Below are 25,422 nucleotides of genomic sequence, written 5' to 3' on the forward strand. Positions count from 1 at the left end.
TCAACATCTTCATCACCACCATGTTCCTTGTACTCTGCTTTAAGAATCTTGGACCAATCTGGGATGCTGAGTAGTAATGAAGCTAGAGCAGCCATTTTTCGGTCTTATGAGCTTCCATCTTTCTTGAAAAATTGACAAAATTTTGTGTTGTTCCCATTTTAAAGATGAACAGTACATTTCTAGATTCTCAAAACATGTCATGTTCGAAAAGAAATGAATTTTTCATGAATTTTTTTTAAAAAAATTATTAATGGCATTTTAGTCATTAAAATGATGTGGATTAACTTGTTAGCTTTTGATTGGTTTAAATAGCCACATCATATACTTTTTTTAGAGAAAATGGTAAATAGGTTATATTGAGTGACAAAATGAAAGTAGACGAAACAAAGTGATTAAAAAAATAGTAAAAAAAAGTTAAAAGTGAGAATTTCCATATAGTATAGGGGCTAAAAATGATATGAAACCTTAAATAAAAAGCATAAAGTAAAATTAAAATTATATTAAATAATAGAATGAGGAATAAGTTTAAAATAAATTTAGAATATTATAAGTTTACCTCATCATCGATTAAAATGATCTTTTATTTCTTTCCGTGATATTGTCATTTGAATATAACTTGAAATTTCTTCTTTGAAAACTCCATTATTTCTTAGACACTTCAAACTTACCAATGTTAATAATCTTGTCTCTTTTTTTTTGGTGATATTAGATGTTATTTGCTTGAAAATGCTTAAGTAGCAAATGCTGTTTATAATGGTAAATATTAATTCTAATTGGTATATAACTTTAACACTAATTAAAAGGTAATTAATTTAAAATAATACCTATTATTAATAATTAATTAATATACTCAATTTTATAGTTCAAAGCAATAAAAATTCTATGCAAAATAAAGTTATTATTGATATGATTTAATCTATTATCGATAATTAATTAATATTACTTATTCCTAACATGTTGAATTCAACTTTAACTCATCTATATAATTGAATAAAAACTCTATTATTAAAAAATAAATAAAAACTTTTTTATATATATTGTTAGTTTAATAATATAATGAATAATAAAAATGTATTCTCGTCAATTCAAAATGTTTCTTCAAACTCGTGCTTCTATATATGTTATAGATATATTATAGATATGTACATGCTACAATTATATTTTTCATTAATATAAATAGAATAAAAAAAGTTAAAAATTATCGGTTGAACCTTAGTTCAATTGGTAATGTTGTTATTGTAATATGAGAATGTATATTTGTACGTGCATAAGCGTATATTATCTTCCAAATTAAGGGTTTAGGGGGTAAATTTAGGACATAAATGGTTATAGGAATTGTATAAAAGAACTAAAAACAATATGACTTTTTTTTAATTTAACAATTTGTTAGAATTGTAATTATGAAGTACATCAGTTTTTTTGAATAATCTGATTATAGATAATGCCTACAACTATCAATAGTCCTTCGAATAATGTGTTTTAGTGCACTCAAACCCTCATCCTCTTAACAATGCATACCAGATAAGACTTAATGGATGATTTTAAAAATGGGTGGATTTTTTATTTGGGTGGGGAGTGGAGATAAGAATGAACCCTTGTTTTGGTAGGTTTGCCTTTTACACACTGTTTTAAGATGATTGCCAAATAAAGGAAATGAATGTATGGTAAGTTGTTTTGGTGGAATTGTGCCATCTTTTTATTTTTTGTAGTTACATATATATATTCCTTTTAGGGTTTATTCATATTTCATTTTTTAATTATTCTTTAAAAACAAAATTGGTTAGTTTCTCTAGAAGAAAATCACCCATTTAACCTTGCAAATGAACCAAATGTCCCCACAAAAAAAGTTGATATATGATTTAAAAGAGTGAGAATCCAAGAATAATAGCTAAAGATTGAATTTCTTTTTATAATTTGTTATTTTTAGAATAAAATTAAATTGTGCCAACAAAACAATGTTAAAAGTTCCATAATGAATGGACTAACCCAAATTAGAAAACATGCTTAAATTCTTTCCATGTTGAGATAATTAATTATACATAAAATAATGAAAGATTATTTAGTATTTGGCAGTATCAAATAATTTAGAAATATTTCCAATTCAAATGGCCTTCAAGTTTTCACTGATTTCTTACTATAAATGTTGATGTATTCAGCACATCTTATGCCATCAAAATATTTCTGAAAGAAAACACAAAATCATGGGTCGGCGAAAAATCGAGATGAAAATGGTGAAGGATAGTGGCTCGAGGCAGGTCACTTTCTCGAAACGCCGCTCGGGGCTATTCAAGAAAGCGAACGAGCTCGCTACCCTTTGCGCTGCTCAAGTTGCCATCGTTGTTTTCTCCCCCGGCGGCAAGCCTTACTCATTTGGGCATCCAAGCGTTGAGGCGGTGGCAGAGCAGTTTCTAACTCTGAACCTGAGACCGAGAGTTTCTATTCCAAGACAACTTGTTGCTCAGCCTCAGAGAGAGGCTAAAGTTGAAAGGCTCAGTCGACGACTTAATGCCATTCTCAACAAGCTGCAGGCAGAGATGAAGCGAGGAGAGATGCTCGATGAGGCGGTCAAGGCGGCTCGTAAAAGATCCAAGTTCCGAAAACCTATTAACGAGATCAATCTGTATGAGCTTATTGAGATGAGGAAAGCAATGGGGCAGCTTCGCGAGAGGGTCAAACAGCGAATGAGCGAGATTGAAGCATCATCTTCTTTGCTGCTCTTGTCCAAAATGGCTACCAAACAAGCTGAATCTTAATAACTTAGTAGTCAAAGTTGCTACAGACACCATGCTTTTAAATCTCTGAATTAAAAACATACAAGTAGATCATGGTGTGTTCTTGAATAGAATTGGATCCAAATTCCTCAAATAAAAGCAGATTAAAAAAAGTATCAGATCTTAATAGCCATCAAATTCATGAATATTTTCTTGAACAATGGTCATATGAACTATAAGTCCTCACGGTAATAACATAATGATGACCTCCAAGCAGTAAATAACATAAAAACGATACAGTCATGTCCGAATCCAATTCACCAATATAAATCTTATAAATCATAACCACTGCATCTATTCCTACTGAAACAGTGAATTTCTAAGTATATCAACCCCAAGGTTTATTCATCAAAGTCCGAATCATTTTAAAGTTTCTTGATCTTCACCAGTTTCAGGCAAGGGAAATGTAGAGCAAGATAGCTACTGCTTATTTGTTGCAGTTCTTCATCAAATACATATTAAAGACTTTCTTCGAGGATAAAATACAATATAAAACCTAAAGCAATATACCTTTCATTTAATATATTCTTCCACGGTTCTATCAAACTCTGCTCATTTCTCAGTTGCGATAACATAATATTTTACTTTTTCCTATCAAAGATGAAATTGAAATTAAAATGTTAAACAACCCTGACATTGGTATCTCATTTTCTCTATGGTCCTTTATTTTTATCTTGTCCAAATCAGGAATACATAAACAATAAACCCTTAAGATCATTGGCATTCTTGCCACATTATCCCTATACAAGCTACTAACTTCTGCACCCCTAGCCAGGCCAAGGAACTAATGGAAATAACGAAAAAATGGTACAATTTTATCACCAAGAGATAATATGCGCGTCTTAAAAGTATGGTGCAGAAAGATCATGGGCTATTATTTTATGCAAATGTGACAAGCCAACCGTTATTTTGCATCTAGTACACAAAGAGAACTTAAGTAGGCTTAAGTAGGCTCTGACAAGTCGGCACCACACAGATCATGGGCTATTATTTTAACCAGAACAAGACAATTTATCATCACTAAAAACGGCATTGCTCTCGGACTCAAATAGAACCGTTTCCACCAACTAACTCTTAAAAACATATCCACAAGAGGTCAATATAAATTATCATAACGGCTAGTTTTCAACGGCATGAGAACAACCAGATTATGATTTACAATGGTGAACATGGTCAATTCATATGGAAATAAAATGAACTTGTAAGCAATAGGGAATCAAGAGAGCCAATTCAAGATTACAAAGCACAAACCTCATATGTCATCATCTTCCACTTCTCACCGCAGGCCTTTTCCAATCTGAAACAATACATTGCAGTATCCATTAACATATATGTTAGAGACAGAAAGACATAGATTCATATGCTGGCTTAAGATTTGTGTTTCCAGACCATAAAATACATCACGCATTGACTTGATATCCGGATTCTGCTCTTGAAATACCTTGTGAAATCCTCCCTTCAGTATAAAAAAAGGGAAAAATCAGTTAGATTTGGGTTCTATCAACAAAAACTAGCAGGCAAACTCTTTGATACAGACACCAATGTTCACCATCCAGAATATATGTATACAAATACATTATATTCTATATGAATTTGAAAAAGGTAGGACATCCAAGGCTTCATATAGCGTAAACTCTTAACTTAAGAACCAGCATACCAGTTGCATGATGAAGGCCGTCAACAAGCATACAAAGTGACTTCATTTCAACACCCGAAACGAAAATTATGGCTAAAACATTAAAGAAATAATCTATGATCGTAAACGATTACATAAGGATTACTCACAAAAAGTAAAAAAAAGCCGTTCTGCTTCATTTTGGGGCTTCACTACGACTCTGTTGAGCTGCGGTCTTCATTTTCTCACTTGATTTTTATCCTCAACACCATTTTCCTAACAACACACATACTTTGTTAACCCCGAAAATCCCTTACCGGCAAAAACAAATTAACCTAATAAATAAAAGGGAGAAATACTGATTGGGGGGTGTTGATAACCTAGCATAGGCAGCGGAGGTTGAAGACGAAGGAGAACTTTTGGACCTTGATTGGAGCTTTCTTTACCAATACCATCTCCTCTTTTTTTTTTTTTTTTTTTGTGGTTAGCCTGGAGTCTGGACCGAGAGCTTCTGCTTTGCTAAATGCCAAGTCTCAGTCGGGTCACAGCGCCACGACTCGCCTGTTTGTAGTCGGATCGGACCAAGTTGGGATTTGGACTTCAACGCGCTAGGTCGAGTAATAAAGTATTGGGCTTGTCTTGGCAAACTGCGGCAGGCCTAATTTTCATAGCCCATTATACCCATTCACAGATACGTAATTTCCTTACGGTGGGACTAACTTCCGATTCATATCATTCTTGCTTGTACAAATCACTGCGAACGTGCATACACAACTCGACCAATGGATCAACCGTGAAGAGATTTGAGATTTATTTAAGTTTTAATGGATCCCACTTTGCGTAAGTAGCTGGTTGTCAAGTGTAGCTCAACGCCCTCTCCAACTTCAAGAATTTCCCAACCCAAGATTTCAACCTTTATAATTTATATATATAAACACACTAACACAACGCATTGGCTACGATTTTTTGTTTTATTTGAAAATATTTGCAATTAGATTTGGCTGTCTATTAAACGTCTTACTTTTCTCTTCAGTCTTCACATTGTTATCATCGCCTTGGCGTTGGCCTTCAACCATGCAAGCTCTTCAACCTTCTTCTTCTCTTCGACCTTCCTCTCTAAAACCTCTTAAAAACCCCAAACCCAATCCCCATTTTCCCAATGTATCAACACTCCCTCCCAGGCCTGCCAAGAAATTCTCTTCCATTACCGCTTCATCCCCCACTGTTTCAGCTCCCAAGCGCGAGAAGGACCCCAAGAAACGGGTCGTTATTACGGGAATGGGGTTGGTTTCCGTTTTTGGGAACGATGTGGATGCTTACTATGAAAAGCTGCTGGCTGGAGAGAGCGGGATCGGAATCATCGACCGCTTCGATGCTTCCAAGTTTCCTACTCGGTTCGCCGGTCAGATCCGGGGGTTCACTTCTGAAAGTTACATTGATGGAAAGAACGATAGGAGGCTTGACGATTGCTTGAGGTACTGCATTGTTGCAGGCAAGAAGGCGTTGGAAGATGCTGATCTCGGCGCCGATAACTTATCCAAGGTTCTTTTTCTTCTTCTTTAGTGTTTTTTTTTCATTAATCGACTTGTTCTAAGAAATGGGTGGTTCTTGCTTTGCTATTGATTCGCTTGTGTTTTTGTTCTTTAACTATAGATCCGAAGCTTATTCTTTTATTGGCTTCCACAATGTGCAACATTTACACCAGAGAGTTGTTTCTTTATTCGCTCGAAATCCTTTCAACTGTAGCTTAATTCTACGTATCCTGATGCTTTTCTTTGCTTGTTACTGCATGTTTGCTTGCTGCAGGTTTTTTTTTTTGTGTTATTTGAGTTTATAAGTGTTTTTTATCTGCAACTTGTCATTATTTTTATGCAAAGGAGTTGCTAAGAAAAAACGTTTTCTGCTTTCTCCTAATCAGTTCCAAGGAATCTTTGTTGTGTTATATACTTTGTGACTCATCATATCTGATTCATAAAGTGATGTAAGCAATGGGGTCATCAGAATTGTTTTGTTCAATTTCACTCTTGAGTTGGTCATTCGATATGCTCATAGCTTTTTTGTCCGCAATAATATTAATGTGATCATATATTTGAAAGCGATTTATTCATCACACTACTAATTTTACGTTCAAATGTGATGCATCCACCAGAAATATTCCTTGGACATGGTGTTTAGAAAGGCAAAATTCCTGACTAAGTTTATGATCCTCATGGATGATTGCTTACCCTACAGAATGAAAGATTCAAGAAAAGTAGAAATCTTGAGAGCTGAGAGTGATATCAATTCTTAGAATTATGCGAGTACCACGGGATGTTGTATTTATTATTCTGGCTCTTTTTAGCTTATATATTCGTTGTATTCTCCCATAGTGCTTAAGAAATTTTTGAATTTGTACTTGTTGCAGATTGATAAGGAGCGAACTGGAGTGCTTGTTGGAACTGGTATGGGTGGCCTTACGGTGTTCTCTGATGGCGTTCAAAATTTGATAGAGAAAGGTTATAGAAAAATAACACCATTCTTCATTCCTTATTCTATAACAAACATGTCATCTGCCTTGCTTGCAATTGAACTTGGTTTTATGGGTCCCAATTATTCAATTTCAACTGCTTGTGCTACCTCCAATTATTGCTTTTATGCTGCTGCTAATCACATCCGTCGAGGTGAGGCTGAATTGATGATTGCTGGTGGAACTGAGGCTGCAATCATTCCTATTGGGCTGGGAGGTTTTGTTGCCTGTAGGGCATTGTCTCAAAGAAATGATGATCCTCGAACTGCTTCAAGACCATGGGACAAAGATCGAGATGGCTTTGTAATGGGTGAAGGTGCTGGTGTTTTGGTAAGCTTGCATTTATGCACCAAACTCCTATATATGCATGATTTAGCTTCTTGTTGATTGTTATGCTGTCTATTTCCGGTAAGCAATTTCTCATTGTGTTTTGTCTGCATTGGTGATATGCGATACTGTTGTTAAGAGAAGTAGGCATTTTCTCCCAGGTTTAAGGTGCACCTTTCACGGAGACTGGCTCTTGGGTGTGTGCACATTCAATGAAATACTGACTGGTTCCTTTATAATATAAAATCCGTCACTTTTGTAGTGTTTTGTTTGACACAGATGAGCCTAATTCACTGTTTGTGTTAACTTTCATACTCATTATTGTGGTGTTCAGTAGGAATGAAGTATAAATGTTTATGTTATTATCAAAACCAATTTCTGTCCTTTATCACATTGAACTACTTGGTTAATCAGGCATGGTCTTGAGTTAATGGTTTATTGCTTTTATGCACAGTTTTTTGGTTCCGTTGTTACTTATTTAGCTTTATAGTTATGCAATTGTCTTGTCTTGATGAGGATGGAAATGCAATGGGCTTCTATTATGAGATATTCTGTGTTTTGCTTTCTAGGTAATGGAAAGCTTGGAACATGCAATGAAAAGAGGTGCACCAATTATTGCTGAGTATTTGGGTGGAGCTGTTAATTGTGATGCTCATCACATGACTGATCCAAGAGCTGATGGTTTTGGGGTGTCTTCATGCATTGAGAGAAGTCTTGAAGATGCTGGTGTGTCCCCTGAGGAGGTGATTCTCGGTTTTTTCACCCAACTCTCTTAATATATTGGAGTAATCGAATTTGGTATTGTTTCTAGATGTTTATGGTCATGTATGTTATGTTGTTTCTTTCCATCTAGTTTTGCTGACACCTTTGCAAGCATTTTCTTAGAAAAACTAAAGCTCCAATGAATTGTCTGTTTTATGGTAAATATAGCGGCATTCTTTGAGTTGAGTCTCCTTGAAAAGTGCATCTAATTACCTTCTCTTTCATCACCTGTCATATTATCCATTAGATCTAGGCTTCATTTTAAGTTAAGACTACAAAGAGAACTGACCTAATGGTTAAGATACTTAAGTGGTGGTGGTGTTTACTTCATATGCAAAAGTGCAAATTATAGGGTTCAGAATGTAATTATTTTCTGAAATTTATGCATAATTTCAAAGGTGGAAATTGTGCAAGATAAGCAAGTCCTATTTTTCAGGTTAACTACATCAATGCACATGCAACTTCTACTCTTGCTGGTGACCTAGCTGAGATCAATGCTATTAAAAAGGTATTCAAGAATACATCAGACATCAAAATCAATGCAACAAAGGTACCTTCCTTTCTCCCTAGTTTTGCAAAATTTGAGGTGACTGTGTACTCTAATGTTTCTACCTTGCAATTGGCTAATTGCTTTGCTTCTTGTTTCAGTCCATGATAGGGCATTGTCTGGGCGCATCGGGTGGTTTAGAAGCCATTGCCACAGTGAAGGCCATCACAACAGGATGGCTGCATCCCTCCATAAATCAATTTGTATGTGCTAGTTGCTTGTTGCCATGTATTGCTGATCCCCAACAATGGTTGTCTGGATCACATCTGGCTTTATCAGTATAGATGAAGTGATCTATTGTATGCATTTGTTTAATGCAGAATCCAGAGCCTTCAGTTGAGTTTGACACTGTGGCCAACCAGAAGAAACAGCACGAAGTTAATGTTGGTAAGACTCCTGAATCCTGATCCTGTCCTGCTTCAGTTGATTTAGACCAGAACCCTATAAGTCTAACCGAGTTGTTTATGATTCTCAGCAATTTCGAATTCATTCGGATTTGGTGGACACAACTCAGTGGTTGCCTTTTCGGCCTTCAAGCCTTGAAAGTCTTTGTCATTTAGTTTTGCATTGGTTAGGGAAGATAGAGAGAGAGATAGGCGTTGGCTTGCATCAATAATTGAGCCAAAAATGTAACAGTTAGTGTTGTAATAATAAGTTTTAAGTCAAATGGAAGCGCTTAGGAGTCATTTCCCCCATCCCCCTCTTTAAACTACTCTTAATGTTATGCTCTAAATTCTGTTTAGTGATTGAGAAGACTGGACTATTTAAATCAAAATATCATATCAATGATCTTCGGTTCGCAGGATGCTCCAAAGCTCAGTACATTCATATTTTAGTCCAACTAAATCTATTTATATAGAAATCAAATGTAGAGTAAGTTTTAGTTGAAATGATAAAATTAAAATTTTTAAAATTAAGTCTAGTAATTTTTTTATTGATTTATAAAAATATGGACATTTATAATAATAAATTTTATTTTATAAAATGAATCATCTTTCAATTAAATTTATGTTGGATTGAATCATGACACAGGATTTAATTTATGTGATATTGCATTTTAATAATGCTTAACATCAATACATATATATTTTATTATGGTACTTAGTGTTAACATAGTTAGTAAGCTAAACCAACCAAAGAAAATTTTACATGTATCATGAAGTTCATATGTATAATATAACATTATGTGACACTTAAATGAGGTTGGGTGATAGTAGTATTAGGATGAATGACCTCTTAGGAAGTCCTCATGTGGGTGTTCATTGTCCTAGGTGTGACTTGAGTTCGTGTCGCGTTTGTTGTTCGGGTTCTACCCTATTATTGTAATTTAAATAAAAAAATATAGTTAATAAAAATAAGTAAATAATTTTTATGATTTTATAAGTTTTTTTATATGTTTTTTACAGTTCTATAATAATTTTTTAATAATAATTTATTTAAATTTATTTTGAATATACATTTTTTAAATATATGCTACTCTGTGAACTTATTACTTTCATCAATTAAGCTCCCGTTAATGATGAAACCGATGAAGGAGAGTGTCTATCAATTTAACAACTTTTTTTTTTTTTGTGAGTAGAGTTCAACTGGATGTAATTTTTTTTAAAAAACTTAATTGAATTTTTACACATTTTATATAAATGTTATTTTTTGGGGTTCAGTATTATATAATTGTATTTTTGTGGTTAAAACAGGAGCAGTGAGATTTAGAAATAGGCTCCCGTTAATGTATTTTTAAATCCATGGATTATCAGATATTTTTAAGGGAAAAAAACAGGAAAAATAAAATGTCGACTCCACTGGGGATCGAACCCAGAATCTCTGGTTCCGTAGACTAGCGCCTTATCCCTTGGGACATGGTTTCGTGTTTTGAGATATGTGTATAAATTTTGTATATAAAATAACTGTTGATTCGGTTTACACGAAAACCGAGTCATTCTATGGTGTATACGTCGCAGAAGTGAGAAGAGGAAGGAGAAGTGCATTAACCGCTCTACCCATTAAGCCATAGAGTCATGTTCTGCGAGATTCTTTGAAATGTTTTACTATAAAATAACTGTTGATTTAGTTTCTACGAAAACTGAGTCATACTATGGTGTGTATACATTACAGAAATGGGAAGAGGGAAGGAGAAGTGCATTAACCGCTCTACCCATTAGGCCATAGAGTCATGTTCTGCAAGATTCTTTGAAATGTTTTACTATAAAATAACTGTTGATTCAGTTTCCACGAAAACTGAATCATACTATGGTGTGTATACGTTGCAGAAATGGGAAGAGGAAAGAGAAATGCATTAACCGCTCTATCTCTCACTCTCTGTCTGGGCTGAGAGAAGAAAAGGAGGAAAGAGAGAGAGGCTGATTTTGACAGCGTATGTATGGTGTATTCGTCGCAGAAAAGAGGAAAGAAAATGGAAAAGGGGAGGTCAAGTCAAATATAGATTATGGAGTCAGGCAAGGAATTAGGGAAGACGTATCGACCACCCAATTGTTGTCTTTTCCTTCATCCATCTACTTATTGCCCTTTCTTTCGTTTTAGATATACATATAAGTTCCTAGAATTAATTTTATCCAATCGGGATGTATCTAAACATCACCTCCAAGTCCAATAATGATTCATTTCCTAACTAGTATCAGGCAGCATAGCTGCTGGGTTAAGCAGAAAATGGCAACTTATGGGTCTCTCCCAGTACAGAGATCACCAGATCTTATCAATTCTAGAGGATGACCTGCAAGCCTGGAGTTCGTGACGTATAAAGCATTTCCAGGAAAAAAATCAAGGTTACCTCTCTTGTGGAACTAAATCCTGAAAGAGCGATTTTCCAATGTGGGACTTCCCTTATAGGCTACCCAATAATGTCTTTCTGATTAACAAAGGGACTACAGTCCTGAAAACCGGAAAACAATTACAAGATGGCAATGGGAGATGATAAATTTGACCTTCTTGGTTATTCCTTGGATAAACAAAGCTGTGGTTTTACTCATACTTGATGGAGGGGAAATTAATTTGAACAACGGGATATCCTTTAATTAGGGGCATTAATAGCATGATGATGATGGTTGTGGCAAAATCCCCACTTTTAAAAGCCATCATCAACATTTGTTGTTGCTTCAGTTGTATACTTTTATATGCATTGTTGTGTGTAAAATGGCAGGTCAAGAAAACTGATGTTGAAGATGCTCTGAAAGTTTTAAATTTTTGCTATTTATCTTGTATCTCCTTGTTGACGGAATGCAGAGCAGAACCATTTAAAGCTATCTGGAGGACAGCATATGCGTGGGAACCACTAGGATATTATCTCTATCGTTGAAGCAGATCATGTCTATATTATTAGAGGTAATGTTATTAGGATAGTCAATACATAAACAAACTTGAAAGAAGAAAGAAAAGGAAAGGGGTTTGGAGTTTGGACAATGTAAAGTTAAGGAATTAAATTCAAAAGAACCATGCAACCATTGAAGCTAAGCCAGTGCAGCAGGAACACCCAGAGCCACTCCCCCACTTTCCATTGGTGATGGTGGAATTGCCCCTTGATCTTCCCTCAAAGCGGTGATCCCGGTGGCGAAAACAGTAACAACCGAAATGTAGACAATCAAAATCATGGCCACCTTGCTACCCTCCATTTCCTACCGAGCCAAAAACTGGTACGCCCTCTTTAAGAATTACAAAGTGAGAGAGAAGCTAAGCTATTGAAGTGAGTCTTGTGTTTTGAGCTTGACTTAAACGATGAATTAGAGATTTGAAATGCCTTTTTTATAGGCAAAGATTACGGTAATAATCAAGTATTGGACAGCTACGTTTTGTTGGTTTAACCACTAACAAAATCATTTTTAAGTTCCTAGTTCCTGTTCACAATCATCTTATATCATACCTTATTAAATTTGTCAAATTCTGCTATTAGTCTTTGTACTTTACAAAAGTTGTAGATTTAGTCCTTATACTTTTATTTGATAAATTCTAGGGCACGTTTAGTTCGCTGTAATGGAATAGAGCTGTAATTGAATAGAGCTATAATAAGTAATTCAATTGTTTGGTTGAATGGAATGGAATAGAATAGTATTCGTGTGTTTGGTTGAATGGAATGATGTTGTAATAGCATAAGAAAAAAAATTAAAATGACTAGAATACCCTTAGTAGAATTTTTTTTAGGTTGATGATTATTGTAGTTGTTATTAAATTTTAATAAAATTATTAATAAAAATAATAAATAATTTAATCATATTTTAACATAATTATTATTAAATATAAATTAATAAAATAATATATAATTTAATAAAATTCTTAATATAATTATTCTTATATGAATTTACTAAAATCATAATATATAATACTATAAAAATAATATATAATCTACTTTATTATTTTTAAACTGCAATACATATTTAATGTGCTAAAATATAATTAGTGAAACAAATAATTTAATTATTCTACAATAAAAAAATATTAGAAGTAATAAATAACTTGAGAATTATATTTCATATCCAAACATAATATTCATATTAACAAAAAGTTACAATATTGTAATGACAATCTATCATGTCATTATACCATCCAAATATTATAAACACAAAAAGTTGTTTTAAGACATGGTAATGACTCTGTTTTAAGAGTTCGATTCTGAGCAGTTGTTTTTATCAGATTTGTCATCCTTGTTGTTGCCTTCAATTCTTCGAACCCGAGCATGAAGGTTGAGTGAATCTCGGCATTGCCTTGATTACATCCACAACTTTCACCATTTGCATCTGACACCCACCTTTCACGAGGACTACTACATCATTCATATTCAAACAGTTCCAAGATTTTAGGAATAAGATTTTCTGTTTCAACAGCATGTACAACCTTCATCTTCTTCATTAAATTCATATTATCAACTGCTAAATGAAACCTCTACCCAGCAATGGCATCTACATCAATACAACCATCAAGACAATAGTTTAATACATCCTCATGATCTCATGAGTACCTAGTTCAAACATGTCCCCAAGAATAGCAACTCTTTTTCCATCACAATTGATGTTTTTCAACGTGTCGATGCTGGCTTTGGTGCTAATGGGATTGGCATTGAAAGCATCATTCACTATCTTGATGCCACTTTTAGCTACAACAAACTCGGACCTCATACTAACAGGAATGTATCGAGATAAGGATCTTCCAACTTGAGAAAGAGGACACCCATAGAAGTTGCAACTGCTGCTGCTGCACATGCATTGACAGCCATATGCAGACCCAAAGTCGGAATCACAAACTCCACCCTGGATATGAAGCCAATAAGCTGTTTATGTATCAAAGGCATATATAGTTTCAAGTGATTTATATCAAATAAGGATGCAATCCTAGAAAAGAAGCCCAAACAACAGAGTACAAACCTAAACATTCTGCATGTTTTGGTCTTTATGAAATAGTTGTTGATAAGGAAAAGTTACAACTTACCCAAAAAAGAAAATTGATATCTGGTTTGAGTCCTAGCTCTTAGATCTCATTTGCCACTAATTTTGTTACTTTGCATTTCATTTAAAATTATATTCCAATATAATTTTAATCACCATTACACACTTACATATATTCATATCTTTAACAAATAAAAGAAATAAGAAATGACCTAATTATCAACCCTAAAAATGAAATTTACAGTAACAAATTCTTGGCCAAAACAGTAACCTTAAAAAAAACCCCTAAATCAAATTTACAAAAACTTTGCTAAGGGTGTGCTAAGGTAAACAAGAATAAGAAAACGTAAAGCAGCAATGGTGTGCTAAGGTAAAATTAACTTACCAGTACTTTTCTGGTAAAATTAACTTGGAATTTAATGGTATTACCTTAAAGTCTTGGGCAATTTCACGAACGAGCCTTTGGAAAGGCAGTTTTCTGATGAGGAGTTCAGTACTTTTCTGGTACTTCTGGATTTCACTGCATCCAATGGAAACATCATAAGTTCAATTCGTGTAAACAAGAATAAGAAAATGTGATTTGATGTCTAACCGTAGAGCTACAGTTCCAGGGCGATATCGGTGAGGCTTCTTCACACCTCCAGTTGTCGGTGCCGACTTACGAGTAGCCTGAGAAACACAAAATAGAAAAAAAAAGAAATTAAAAAAGATTGAGCAAAAAAAGTCTCAATCAAACTTAGGATTGAAAGGGGAAAAGAAAAGTTGAAAGAGGTGAAAGAACTTTAACTAAAAGGAATCAGGAAAAAAAAAAGAAAAAGAAAACGTACCCTTTACAATATTTGGGGAGATGAAGATGAAGGGCGAATGGATGCTTGATTTGGGGAGGAAGAAATCTGGAGAGAATTTTGGGAAGAAGAGAGGCAGGCTATTTTGGTTTAAAAACCTAAACGGTGTGGTATTGAATAGGTATTCAGACCCCCAATCCCTGAATATTAAACGGTGAGCTGAACGAATGAGACTGTAATAGCAATTCCGTGGAATCACCTAAACGATGAACCAAATGGCTGCTTTAGCCCGCGGAATAGGCAAAGAATGGAATGGCTATTCATACCAACTAAACATGCTGTTAGTTTTGAGCCAAGTTTGGTTAAAGTCAATTACTACTCCTGTACTATGTGTATAGTTATAGATTTAGTCCATTTTTTTCAATTAGATTCTTTTAAATCCCTATAAATTTCAAATTCTAAAATTTCAATCTTGATGCAAATGATAGGCGTTAATCCATTAATTGAATTTTTAATGAGAAATATATAGAAATAATAAGTTAACATGACATTATAGATATGATCACGAAGAAAAATATGAATAGTAGAGTAAATATAATATATGTTAATTAAAGCTATAAACCTAGAACAATATTTTATAAGTTTATTTCAATTTAGAAATGATATATCATGTTAAAAGAAACACCTTGAAAGATTCTTGACAATGATAAGTAGGCATTATTTAGGAATCTTAAGGCATAATCTAACATACAAGTAATGTGGTTAGTAGCCTTAAAACATAAATTAAGAATAATGGGAATGGCTTAGTTGGCATTTTCTTTGTAATTTTCTCGCTTTCAGGAGCAGAAAACACTTTAGCTATTAGCAGCAACAGCTGGATGAGTTCTGGCTTATAATTTGATTTCTTGACCTACCAATAGCATACACCATAACCATCAAAGGTAAGCATAGTAAATACATTTTAATTTTTTAAAATTAATAATCATGTCATCTAAATTTATAATTTTACTAGTTTTTTTAATTTTAATTTAATTAATTAATATTTAAATGTAGAATTCACATTATACTTATTTAAGCCAAAATTAATAAAATTTAAATATGAACATTTAATTAATTTATTTAAATTTCAAATTAATAAATTTTCTATTTTAAAAGGTTAAGTAAAATAATTTAATTAACATATAGTTCGTTAACCTAAAATTAAATCATTAAACTATATTTTTTTTAAATAAAATTTGTTATAAGATAATTTTCAATATTTAATAATTTATGCATAAAATTACAATAAAAGCATGTATAAAAGAATAATTCTTATTAGTGTAGGTAACCTACCAAACAAGCCAATATGACATTTTACGAAACACGGTGAATATGTCATGGGTTGCAGATCAAAACCGGTGACCATTACTCACAAAATGCTTTATAGAGATCAATTTATTAGATAAGGTTCACTTGACCAACAGGAACTAGTTTGATGCGTGGAACCCGTGGAAAAACCTATCTACTTGAAGCTTTGGTGGCCTAATGAAACTCTCTAGTATAACTAGAGTTATAAGGATAAATAGTGTAAATCCTAAAGGGATAATATTGTATCGAATTTAAATCCCTTACGGCTCTCAATTGTAAATAGACTCTAATCTTAACCGTCAATATAACTCAATCTGTACTGTTGGTTCTGGGGAGCTCGATTATAAATAGAGGCCTCCCCATTCATTTGTAATCACTTTATTCTTTCTATGCTAAAGATTACATTGAAAGCATGTTTGCTAAAGAATACATTGAGAGCATTTACTCAAACATCTTGTGGGCATCACTTTTCTTTGGCTTTTCTGTTTTTGTTGCTCTTTTGTTCGAGTTTGCTTCTATTATAATTTGGTGCCTTAGAGAATTTTTGCAAGAACTTTCAGTTTTCGAGAGTAGGCTAACTTAGAGAGGTTTTGAACCCAAGATATCATCTAAGGCCACGCGGTTTGTCAAACTAAAGGTCTAGCCCCATGACAGTTGGTATTAGAGCTAGGGTTCGATGGTTCCGTTGAGATGTTGCAAGAAGCAAATGAGCAGAATGCCCTAATGAAAACCTGTCCTAGGAAGGGCAAAAAAGCAGATAAAGGGATATGTTGTCGGCTTTAGGAAGTCGTATGGTCCATCTTGAGGAATCCATGAGGGAAGTGAAGGAAACATTTGAAGTAGTGGAGACACGCACTGATGAATTAAACCCGATGAAATAGTAGTTCAAGGAATATGTGGCGGAGGCACTTAGTTCCAATATAGACGCAATGGAAATGCTCCTCAATATTGCTATGGGTAAGTTGACAGAAAAAAAATGCTCTTGAAGCTAGGATGACAACTATGAAGGATGAAAATGAACCCATAGTGACGGCTTTGAACACAAAAATTGAGGAGCTTAAAGGAGAGCTTATTGTGTGCAAAGCTGTTATGGGTAAAAGGGTGTTGAGTGCAACACTAAACCAGATATTAATGTCCCCAAACTAGAGAAGTTTAAAGGAGCAAGGTCTACGAGGGAAGTAGACAATTTCTTATAGGAGATGGAGTAATAATTCCACGTGGGCATTTGTGACACCCCAAACCTGACCAGGACGGTTCCAACCTAAATTTCGAACATTATATGAGCCACTGAGGTGACTCTCCCTTTAAAACTTTATGAACCACACCAACCAACCGTACACACCACATGCAGAATATTTCATATAGGAAATTAGACCTAAGTGCATACTTTTCTAAATTAATCATTTCATTCACACAATCAGAAGGTATAAGGCATGCCTTAATACTCGACAGTCTCCCTTAGTTGCAAAAATTTGTTAGTTTATTTAATTATCATCAAATTAATCAAGTAATAAAACCATCTAAACAAGCAATCAAGCAAGCAATTATAATGTTAAAAAATCCCACACAAAAAAATAAACAGTCTGTAATGTTCGTTTACAACTCGTTAAATTTTTTATTTAAAAAGTCTAAGTCTAATTTTAGTACTAAACCCTTGGAACAACCCACATTGCCTTCACTTTTGAGTTTAAAATCTCAACACACATACTCTAAAAAAAATGCCTTACGATGGATCACCGATTTGCCACCCTCCCCGCTAGCCTGCAAACTATTTATCTACAAGGTAAAGTAAGGAGTGTAAGCTTGGAGAAGCTTAGTAAGTACACATGCATACAACACAAATATACACACTGGACATGTTAGGATTTAAACATACTTTAACAATTCACATATAACACAAATTACATACTCAACACAGTGATATATTGGCAATTCGTGAATATGAAACATAGTCAAATCTCATTGGATAAAAGGATCTCCAAAACACACCACATGACTCATAAAGTCGTACGCTATATCCATATAAGTGTAGCACGTATGCTCACACTCTCCAAACACACCACGCTATCTACGGTGAATGGAGCTATGCTCAACATTCCCTTATCTCTCCAACGCTATCTCCGGGCCACAATGCCCAACACATAATAAAAAGGGTGAGTACTCACAATCCTATGGCATGCTAATGATATCCAATGGTTTCAAGTGTTCACATTGCCAACATATCTAATTAATCACGTTTTATTACACAATATAATTGGCTCGCACTTAGCGTTTCACAATAATATAAAATTTTCACTAATCAAAACTCGTAATATCATAAAACTCATAATTCACTTACGAGTTTCGCGCATGCATGAATGTGCACCATCAATAGAATTTGCATGTTATAAAGTCTGCATTATATTATTTATTTTTATGTCCATTCCCAAGTACTACATAACCATATACGAATATATACATTACACATTTATACATATTTATTTAGTGACATTTATCACGTCAAATTTTAGCATATATTAAAATACCATAAATATATATAGAACTAGACCCATAAGTATATATATTATGACCCACACATATAATATAATATATGTATAACAACCCACACATACATATTTATCAACCCCACTCATATATATATATTATATAAACAACACCTACCTTTTAGCACTTCAGCAACAATTAATGGTTCCATCATCTTTATCATGTCAAAATTTACAGTTTACAACTTGCATATTTATATAATAACAATATGCACTTGATTTGGCACCCTTAATTTTACATAGCTTGCATGCCCAACTATTCAAACAAAATTTCAAGTGTTTGAACTAAGAAAAGCTAAAGTTGGCATACCACAAGGGACCTGCTTCATGCAAAAACACAATATACAAAATGCACTCACTTGTAGTTCACCATGGCTCGTCGAATTAGACAACTTTTCTCTTGCCTTTATCCTAGTTTATTGAGGCTCCACCAACGTTTTCAGCTTCAGACAAAAATATACATATTACTAAGCATTCAAAAATAATCTAGCTTATCTCTTTGTGTTCATACAACGGCTCTCCACTCACACATACTTATTCGACTTATTTCGTACAATCTATTTCGCTTAATTTCTTTTTTTTAACTTAATTAAATCTTTAATTTCTACCTCCTAACCCCCTAATTAAAGTGTAATTATAGATCTAGATATCTAGCTTTGCTCAATTTCTTTAATTAATATTTTTTTCAAAAAAAACATTGTTCATCCTCATTCTCAAAAGAAAACCATTTAATTCATGCAATTACTTAAAGATTTTGATAAATTGAATTTGTAAACCTCTTAATCTCATCAAAATATATTGAAAATCATTTTAAAAACATCTCTTAGCTCTTTATTATGAGATTCACCATTTTTATACAAAAGATAGCTTTAAAAACCTTGGATCTTTAATTTTCTTGTTTAGATCTAAGAAAATTCAAATTAAAAACACCTAATAAAAATTTAATACATAAGAAAATAATAGATTTACCTTTAGTTAGAAAACGTCCACGAACTTGTACCAATTGAGCAAAAATGAGCCAAGTTTAGGTGAGAAATTGGAGAAAAAATAGTGATTTTCTTGCAAAATTGAAAGAATAGAGAATCTTTGGATGCCAAGAAAATATAAAAGAAGTAGAAATTTTTGAGAGAAAACTTTCAATATTAGATCTAACAAAATTTTAAAATGAAAAAGGATGGAGGGAAACAAAATAAAAATAACGAGACAATAGGTGTGGCCTTTTATAGCCAACTAACTTTTTTTAAAATTTGGGTTATTTGCCTTCTTAGTCCTCTCTTATTTCTCCTTGTTCTAATAGCTCCCCTTTTAACCACTAGTTTTTAATTTACACATTTAACCTCTACTTTAACCACTATTCCAAATAAGTCTTTATTAATCTTTACTAATGCCATGATTCTTAATTTCATAATTATTTAATTTAATTATTATTATTTTTACTATTACTAACTAATTAATTTCTTTATTCTATCTTAATTCCTATAATATTAAACTTAATTTTTTTCTCGAGCCCACTATCTAATACCGAATTCTACTGACTCAATTTTTAGGATGTGACAACATCAAGGATGATGATGCTAAGATAAATACTATTGCTCGATATTTTACTGATTTTGCTCTTCTTTGGTGGAGTTGTAGGTCCACAAATGAAAAGCGTGGTCATGTTGTGACTGGGACTTGGGAAGAGTTCCAAAATGAGTTCAATGAGTAGTTTTACCCTCAATATTCTAAAAAGGAGGCTCAGGCTAAGTTGCATCAGTTTTCGCAACAAGGAACAATTCAGTATTATTTGAAGGGGTTTAGTGAATTGATGCTCCAAACCACAGATTTGAGTGAGAAAGAGACATTCTTCTTTTTCATGGATAGTTTAAAGTTGTGGGTTAAGTAGGAATAGAAATGTTTAGGGGTCCAAGAACTATCGAAAGCCATGATTGTAGTAGAGTCTTTAATCGAGCTTGTTCCGAAGAAATACAAGTTTGAGTCTTCCAAGTCTAAAAAGAAGGGAAGTTATAGGGAAGATGAATGTGGGTAGGTTAAGTTTAGTAACGATAATGGTTGTCATAATGGTAAGGGGAAACCACAAAATGGGAAAAGGAAACCTAAAAAGTCATGGGAAAATAAGAAGGGGCCATTGAAATGCTTCATTTGTGAAGGTCTACATTGGTGAGAAACTTCCAAAACGATCCGTGTTTTTTTCTATAAAAGAGGATGATAAGATAGAAAAAGTTTCAATGAGGATTGGTTTAATTATGCATGAGGTTGAAGTCAAGAGGGGCAATGAGAATGAGAAGAAGCCAGTGAAGTGCTTCTTGTGTTATGGTTCGCATAGGATACGAGACTGTTCAGAGCGACCCAAGACTTTCGTGATCAATAAAAAAAATGGAAGCAAAGCCAAAGAGTGAGGATTTGAAGCTTGGGTTAATGATACTCAATTCTATGAAAGCGAAAAGGGACCACAAGTTGAAAGGGTTGATGTATGTGGACATCAACATTGTAGGTCAAAGAAAGAGTGCTCTTATTGATACGGGGGCATTAGACCTATTTATATCAGAAAAAGCTGTGGGTAAACTTTGTCTCTCAGTTAGTGAATCAACTAAGAAGATTAATACTTTTAATTCCAAATAGGTCCCAACTGTGGGAGTAACACAATGAGTTGAGCTACAGAACGGTCAGTAGAAAGGCAAGGAAGACTTAGAGGTAATTCACTTGGATGATTACAAATTTGTCCTTGACTTAAATTTCCTTGACAAGATTAATGCTCTTTTCTTCTTTTTGTCGACTGTATATGCATCCTAAATACTCGATAACAACAATGTGTTGTACCGGTGAATCAAGACATGAAGGGTGAACAACGGTATTGTCGGCAATCCAACTAGCTAAGGATGTTCATGAGGGAAAGAACATTGATTCAATAGATTTGAGGAGTGCTACAAAGACCCCATTGGAAATTCTAGAGGGGTGACAAACTAATATGAAGCCTATTGAGCTATTAGTGAGGCTACCACCTAAGAGAGAAGTTGTTAGTGCATCAGACTTTAAGAGAAAAATGTCGATGCAAATTGGGCAGCTAAGTAAATGCAACGAGTGAGATACATCTCAAACACTTTGGTAGTATTTTTAATTTTGACTTGGCTTGGCAAGGACATAGAGGCCCTTTCAAAGTTTTGAAGCGGATAAGCTAAGGGGTTTACAAACTAGAGTTAGCGAGAATGCTCAAAGTTAACTCGATGTTGAACATAGCCACACCAAAGCCTATTTGTGTGGATTAAGGGGACTGGTCTAAGGCAAGTCATAAGGTGGAAAAGTGAGAGCAACAAGCTTTTGCGAACAAGATGTACCAAAAAGGAGAGAAACAGTTTGAGTTAGGAGACAACGTGTAACACCCCTTACCCGTATTCGACACCAGAATAGGGTACGAGGCATTACCAGAACACATACACTTGTAAACGTATTTAACCGAGTTATAAAACTTTATCTAAATTAAAACTTTCAAAGTATTAACATGATTTTATAATTCTTCATAATATATCCTCAAATTATTATATTCATAATAAATAGGACCTACGAGACCCGATACATATTCATGCAATTCACAAGCCTTAATAATTCAATACTTAATTTCCATTTCATTCAATTCCCAAATTTCTCATGTTCACAATTCAAATCATTAAGTTCAATACTAATACGTATTTATCATTTAACTCAACGTTTATTGATTATACCATTCATTAACACATTTATGAAATTATCAATTTTTGCAATGAAAATATCACTTTAGCTTATATAACAACATCAATTCAACTCATCATCCTGGTATAAATTCACTACCACTTATCCATTTACTATAATTCTTTTGGGCCCATTTGTCACTTACCATCCTTAATCAAATTAGGAAACGGTTACGGAAAATTGAGTACTTCACTTCAACTTTGCCATAGTATAACTATGGTCTTACGTATGATCACTTATCACTTGTCCCTGATCAGATAAGTGTAGCTAAGCTACCACTTATCACTTGCCACTTGTCACTGATCAGATAAGTGTAGCTAAAGCTACCACTTATCACTTGTCACTTGTCACTGATCAGATAAGTGTAGCTTAAGCTATCACTTATCACTTGCCACTTGCCACTGATCAGATAAGTGTAGCTGAAGCTACTACTTATCACTTGTCACTGATCAGAAGTACTCAAATCCGGTGTTCCGCTCAATTTGATCATTTATTCAGTTTTCGTATTTTTATTTTATTCTCATTTCAACAATAAATATATTTCATCATACATTATATAATTCATGAAATTAACATTTAATCATTAAATTTCAGCCATATGAACTTACTATTTCATTATCTTTCCACACTCGTTTCCTATGCACATCACACAAGGTATAAACATATCATTCAACCATAGTCGTAAGCTAGTGTATTTAAACATAAATCTTTTTGGAACTAACCACATGATAAACCATTTCACTAGAGATTACATGATCAAAACTAAATATGTTACCATTTCAACCACTACTTGGCCAAAGCCTAAGCATGTACGCCAAATATGTTAGCCAAATACACATATAGCATAAACATTATAAGCATGGATGAGCACAACATTTATTCATGTATCAAACTTACCAACATGTGTTAATTCATAAACCATTCATGACATTACTTCATGCCAAATCATATACCGAATATACCATACACATATTCTATGAAACTTTATTTTCACACATGAGCTTAAACCATGACCAATAATGCACAAATATAAGCATCATTTTTATTTCATCGTTTATCAATTATAATCAAGCATATGACCAATTATACACCAATCATTCATATATTTCCTCCTCCTTCTCTCCATTCCACATCCTTAATGTGTATAACACATTTAAACAACATTATCCATACTATCACTATTTTTCCTGTAAGTAAATTCAAGTTGTCTGTCTGAGTCAGAGTCACTAATTTATTTCTATCTCAAGCTACAGAGCTCCAAATTAAGATCCGTTAATTTTCCCTGAAACTAAAATCACATATATTCTTACCATAAAATTTTTAGAATTTTTGGTTCAGCCAATAAGTACAATTTATTCTTTAAAGTTTTCACTGTTTCACTGTTCGACAGTTCCAACCCCTCGTCACTAAAAATTAATTATCTCTTTGTATAGAATTCAGATGATGTCCCCATTTTTTTATATTGATTAAGGATTTTAAATATATAAATTATAACCCATAATTATTTTTATACAATTTTTAATGATTTTTCCAAGTCAGAACAAGGGAACCCAAATTTATTCTAACCTTATCTAACAAAATTCATTATATCTCATGATTTACAGCTCCATTACTTGCACCGTTTCTTCTATGAGAAACTAGACTCAATAATATTTAATTCCATATTTTTTTCATCCTCTAATTCAATTTTCACAATTTATGGTGATTTTTCAAAGTTAACCTACTGCTGCTATCCAAAACTGTTTTAGTGCAAGATGTTGATAATCAAATTTATAACACCCTCATTTCCTTTCTCTACAATATTTTCTATCAATTCCTATTGTTTCCCTTCACTAACATATCAAGAACATATAACCTTATATAATAAAACCCTACATTAACATCAATTTCATACTTTTTCAATAATATCAAACTTAAAAATATATTGAAACCTTGATGTTCTTACATTGCTCTATTGATTTCAATCTTTAACTTAAATTTTCTCTCTCCTCCAACTTCTATTTCCCGAATCTAACTTAATATTCTAGCTCTCCATAATCTCCTTAACATTTTTCTCTCTTGGTAGCTATGGAAATTCTTTTGGTTTCTAGGTGAAAATGGTAAATTTTTGGTGGAAGGACAAATTGTAAAGAAAGAAAAACTTTCTTTCTTCCGTTCTCTTCTAACCTGAAATGCTTGGGAAAGGAAGATCATTCTTCATCTTTTCTTCCACATATATATACTAAATAAAATAATAATAAAATGAGAAAATGTCATTTAAAAATCAAATTAAAATATTAATAAACTAATATTTATTTAATCTAAAATATTTCCAACATCATCATTATTTTCTAGATTTATCTTTCTTCTAATTGACCATTTTGTCTTTTAGATCTTTTAAATTCCATCCTTGAGTCATCACTTAATTTGGTAAAATTACGATTTAGTCCCTCATAATTCTTCATCTATTCAATTTGGTCCCAATTCATCCATTTTCCTTAGTTTCTAGATTATTCCACCCTTAAAATATTTACACTATTGGTCCTTCAACTTTTTCATATTTACACTTTAACCCCTCAAATTTTGACTATTTACTCTTTGATAACAAAACTTTTCTTACTTTTGCAATTTAATCCTTTCTTTAATTAATATGTCATAATATACTTCCCAATGTTGTCATAACTCAAAATTCTCCTTTTTGTCACTTTAATTCCTTACTATATCAAAGATAATATCTTACTATAAAAATTTTCGGGGTATTACACAATGGAAGTCGAGATAAGTGTTTCAAAAGGCAGGACTACCTAACAGAGAGGCTAGTCAGGAACCGATCGAGGCATCGAGAGAGTTTCGAGATGAGTCCAACTAGTGTCGTTTCAAGGACGTAACGAGGGGGTTGTGAGAATGGGTGGGGGAGAATGTCACAGGCTGCGGATTAAAGCCTATGACCATTGCACCAGAACGCCCCATATAGGTCAAGTTATTAAATAGGGCTCATTTGACCCACAAAGGCTTATGATATTGGGGTGATGTGTTGTCATCTTTGGACGCCCTAAAGATGTTTATTGGACCTCAAAACTCTTCTTGACCCAGCTCTAAAGTGGGTTAACAAGTCTGGACAACCTAC

The 25,422-nt window shown here is 33.5% G+C and overlaps 2 protein-coding genes and 2 long non-coding RNA genes across 4 annotated transcripts; 2 read left to right on the top strand and 2 right to left on the bottom strand.

Annotated features, from left to right (window-relative positions):
* Positions 1–1,947: 1,947 nt before the first annotated feature.
* LOC107901848 (agamous-like MADS-box protein AGL29) lies at positions 1,948–2,798 on the top strand. The gene has a single exon (XM_016828008.2). The coding sequence runs from the start codon at positions 2,202–2,204 to the stop codon at positions 2,751–2,753; it is 552 nt and encodes a 183-aa protein (XP_016683497.1). The 5' UTR covers positions 1,948–2,201; the 3' UTR covers positions 2,754–2,798.
* Positions 2,799–4,021: 1,223 nt separating this feature from the next.
* LOC107901849 (uncharacterized) lies at positions 4,022–4,873 on the bottom strand. The gene is made up of 3 exons (XR_001685466.2): positions 4,557–4,873; positions 4,161–4,227; positions 4,022–4,068 (listed from the first exon to the last, which is right to left on the bottom strand). It is a non-coding gene; the product is annotated as an uncharacterized lncRNA (long non-coding RNA).
* Positions 4,874–5,333: 460 nt separating this feature from the next.
* LOC107901847 (3-oxoacyl-[acyl-carrier-protein] synthase I, chloroplastic) lies at positions 5,334–9,327 on the top strand. The gene is made up of 7 exons (XM_016828007.2): positions 5,334–5,928; positions 6,791–7,222; positions 7,789–7,962; positions 8,418–8,531; positions 8,630–8,731; positions 8,849–8,915; positions 9,004–9,327. Exons 1-7 carry the CDS (start codon positions 5,461–5,463, stop codon positions 9,069–9,071), a joined length of 1,425 nt encoding a protein of 474 aa, XP_016683496.1. The 5' UTR covers positions 5,334–5,460; the 3' UTR covers positions 9,072–9,327.
* Positions 9,328–12,978: 3,651 nt separating this feature from the next.
* On the bottom strand, positions 12,979–15,071 carry LOC107901850 (uncharacterized). The gene is made up of 4 exons (XR_001685467.2): positions 14,743–15,071; positions 14,508–14,584; positions 14,345–14,435; positions 12,979–13,780 (listed from the first exon to the last, which is right to left on the bottom strand). It is a non-coding gene; the product is annotated as an uncharacterized lncRNA (long non-coding RNA).
* Between the last annotated feature and the right edge of the window lie 10,351 nt (positions 15,072–25,422).

The sequence above is a fragment of the Gossypium hirsutum genome, chromosome D06 (assembly GCF_007990345.1).
Source record: "Gossypium hirsutum isolate 1008001.06 chromosome D06, Gossypium_hirsutum_v2.1, whole genome shotgun sequence".
In the NCBI taxonomy this organism is placed as follows: Eukaryota; Viridiplantae; Streptophyta; class Magnoliopsida; order Malvales; family Malvaceae; genus Gossypium; species Gossypium hirsutum.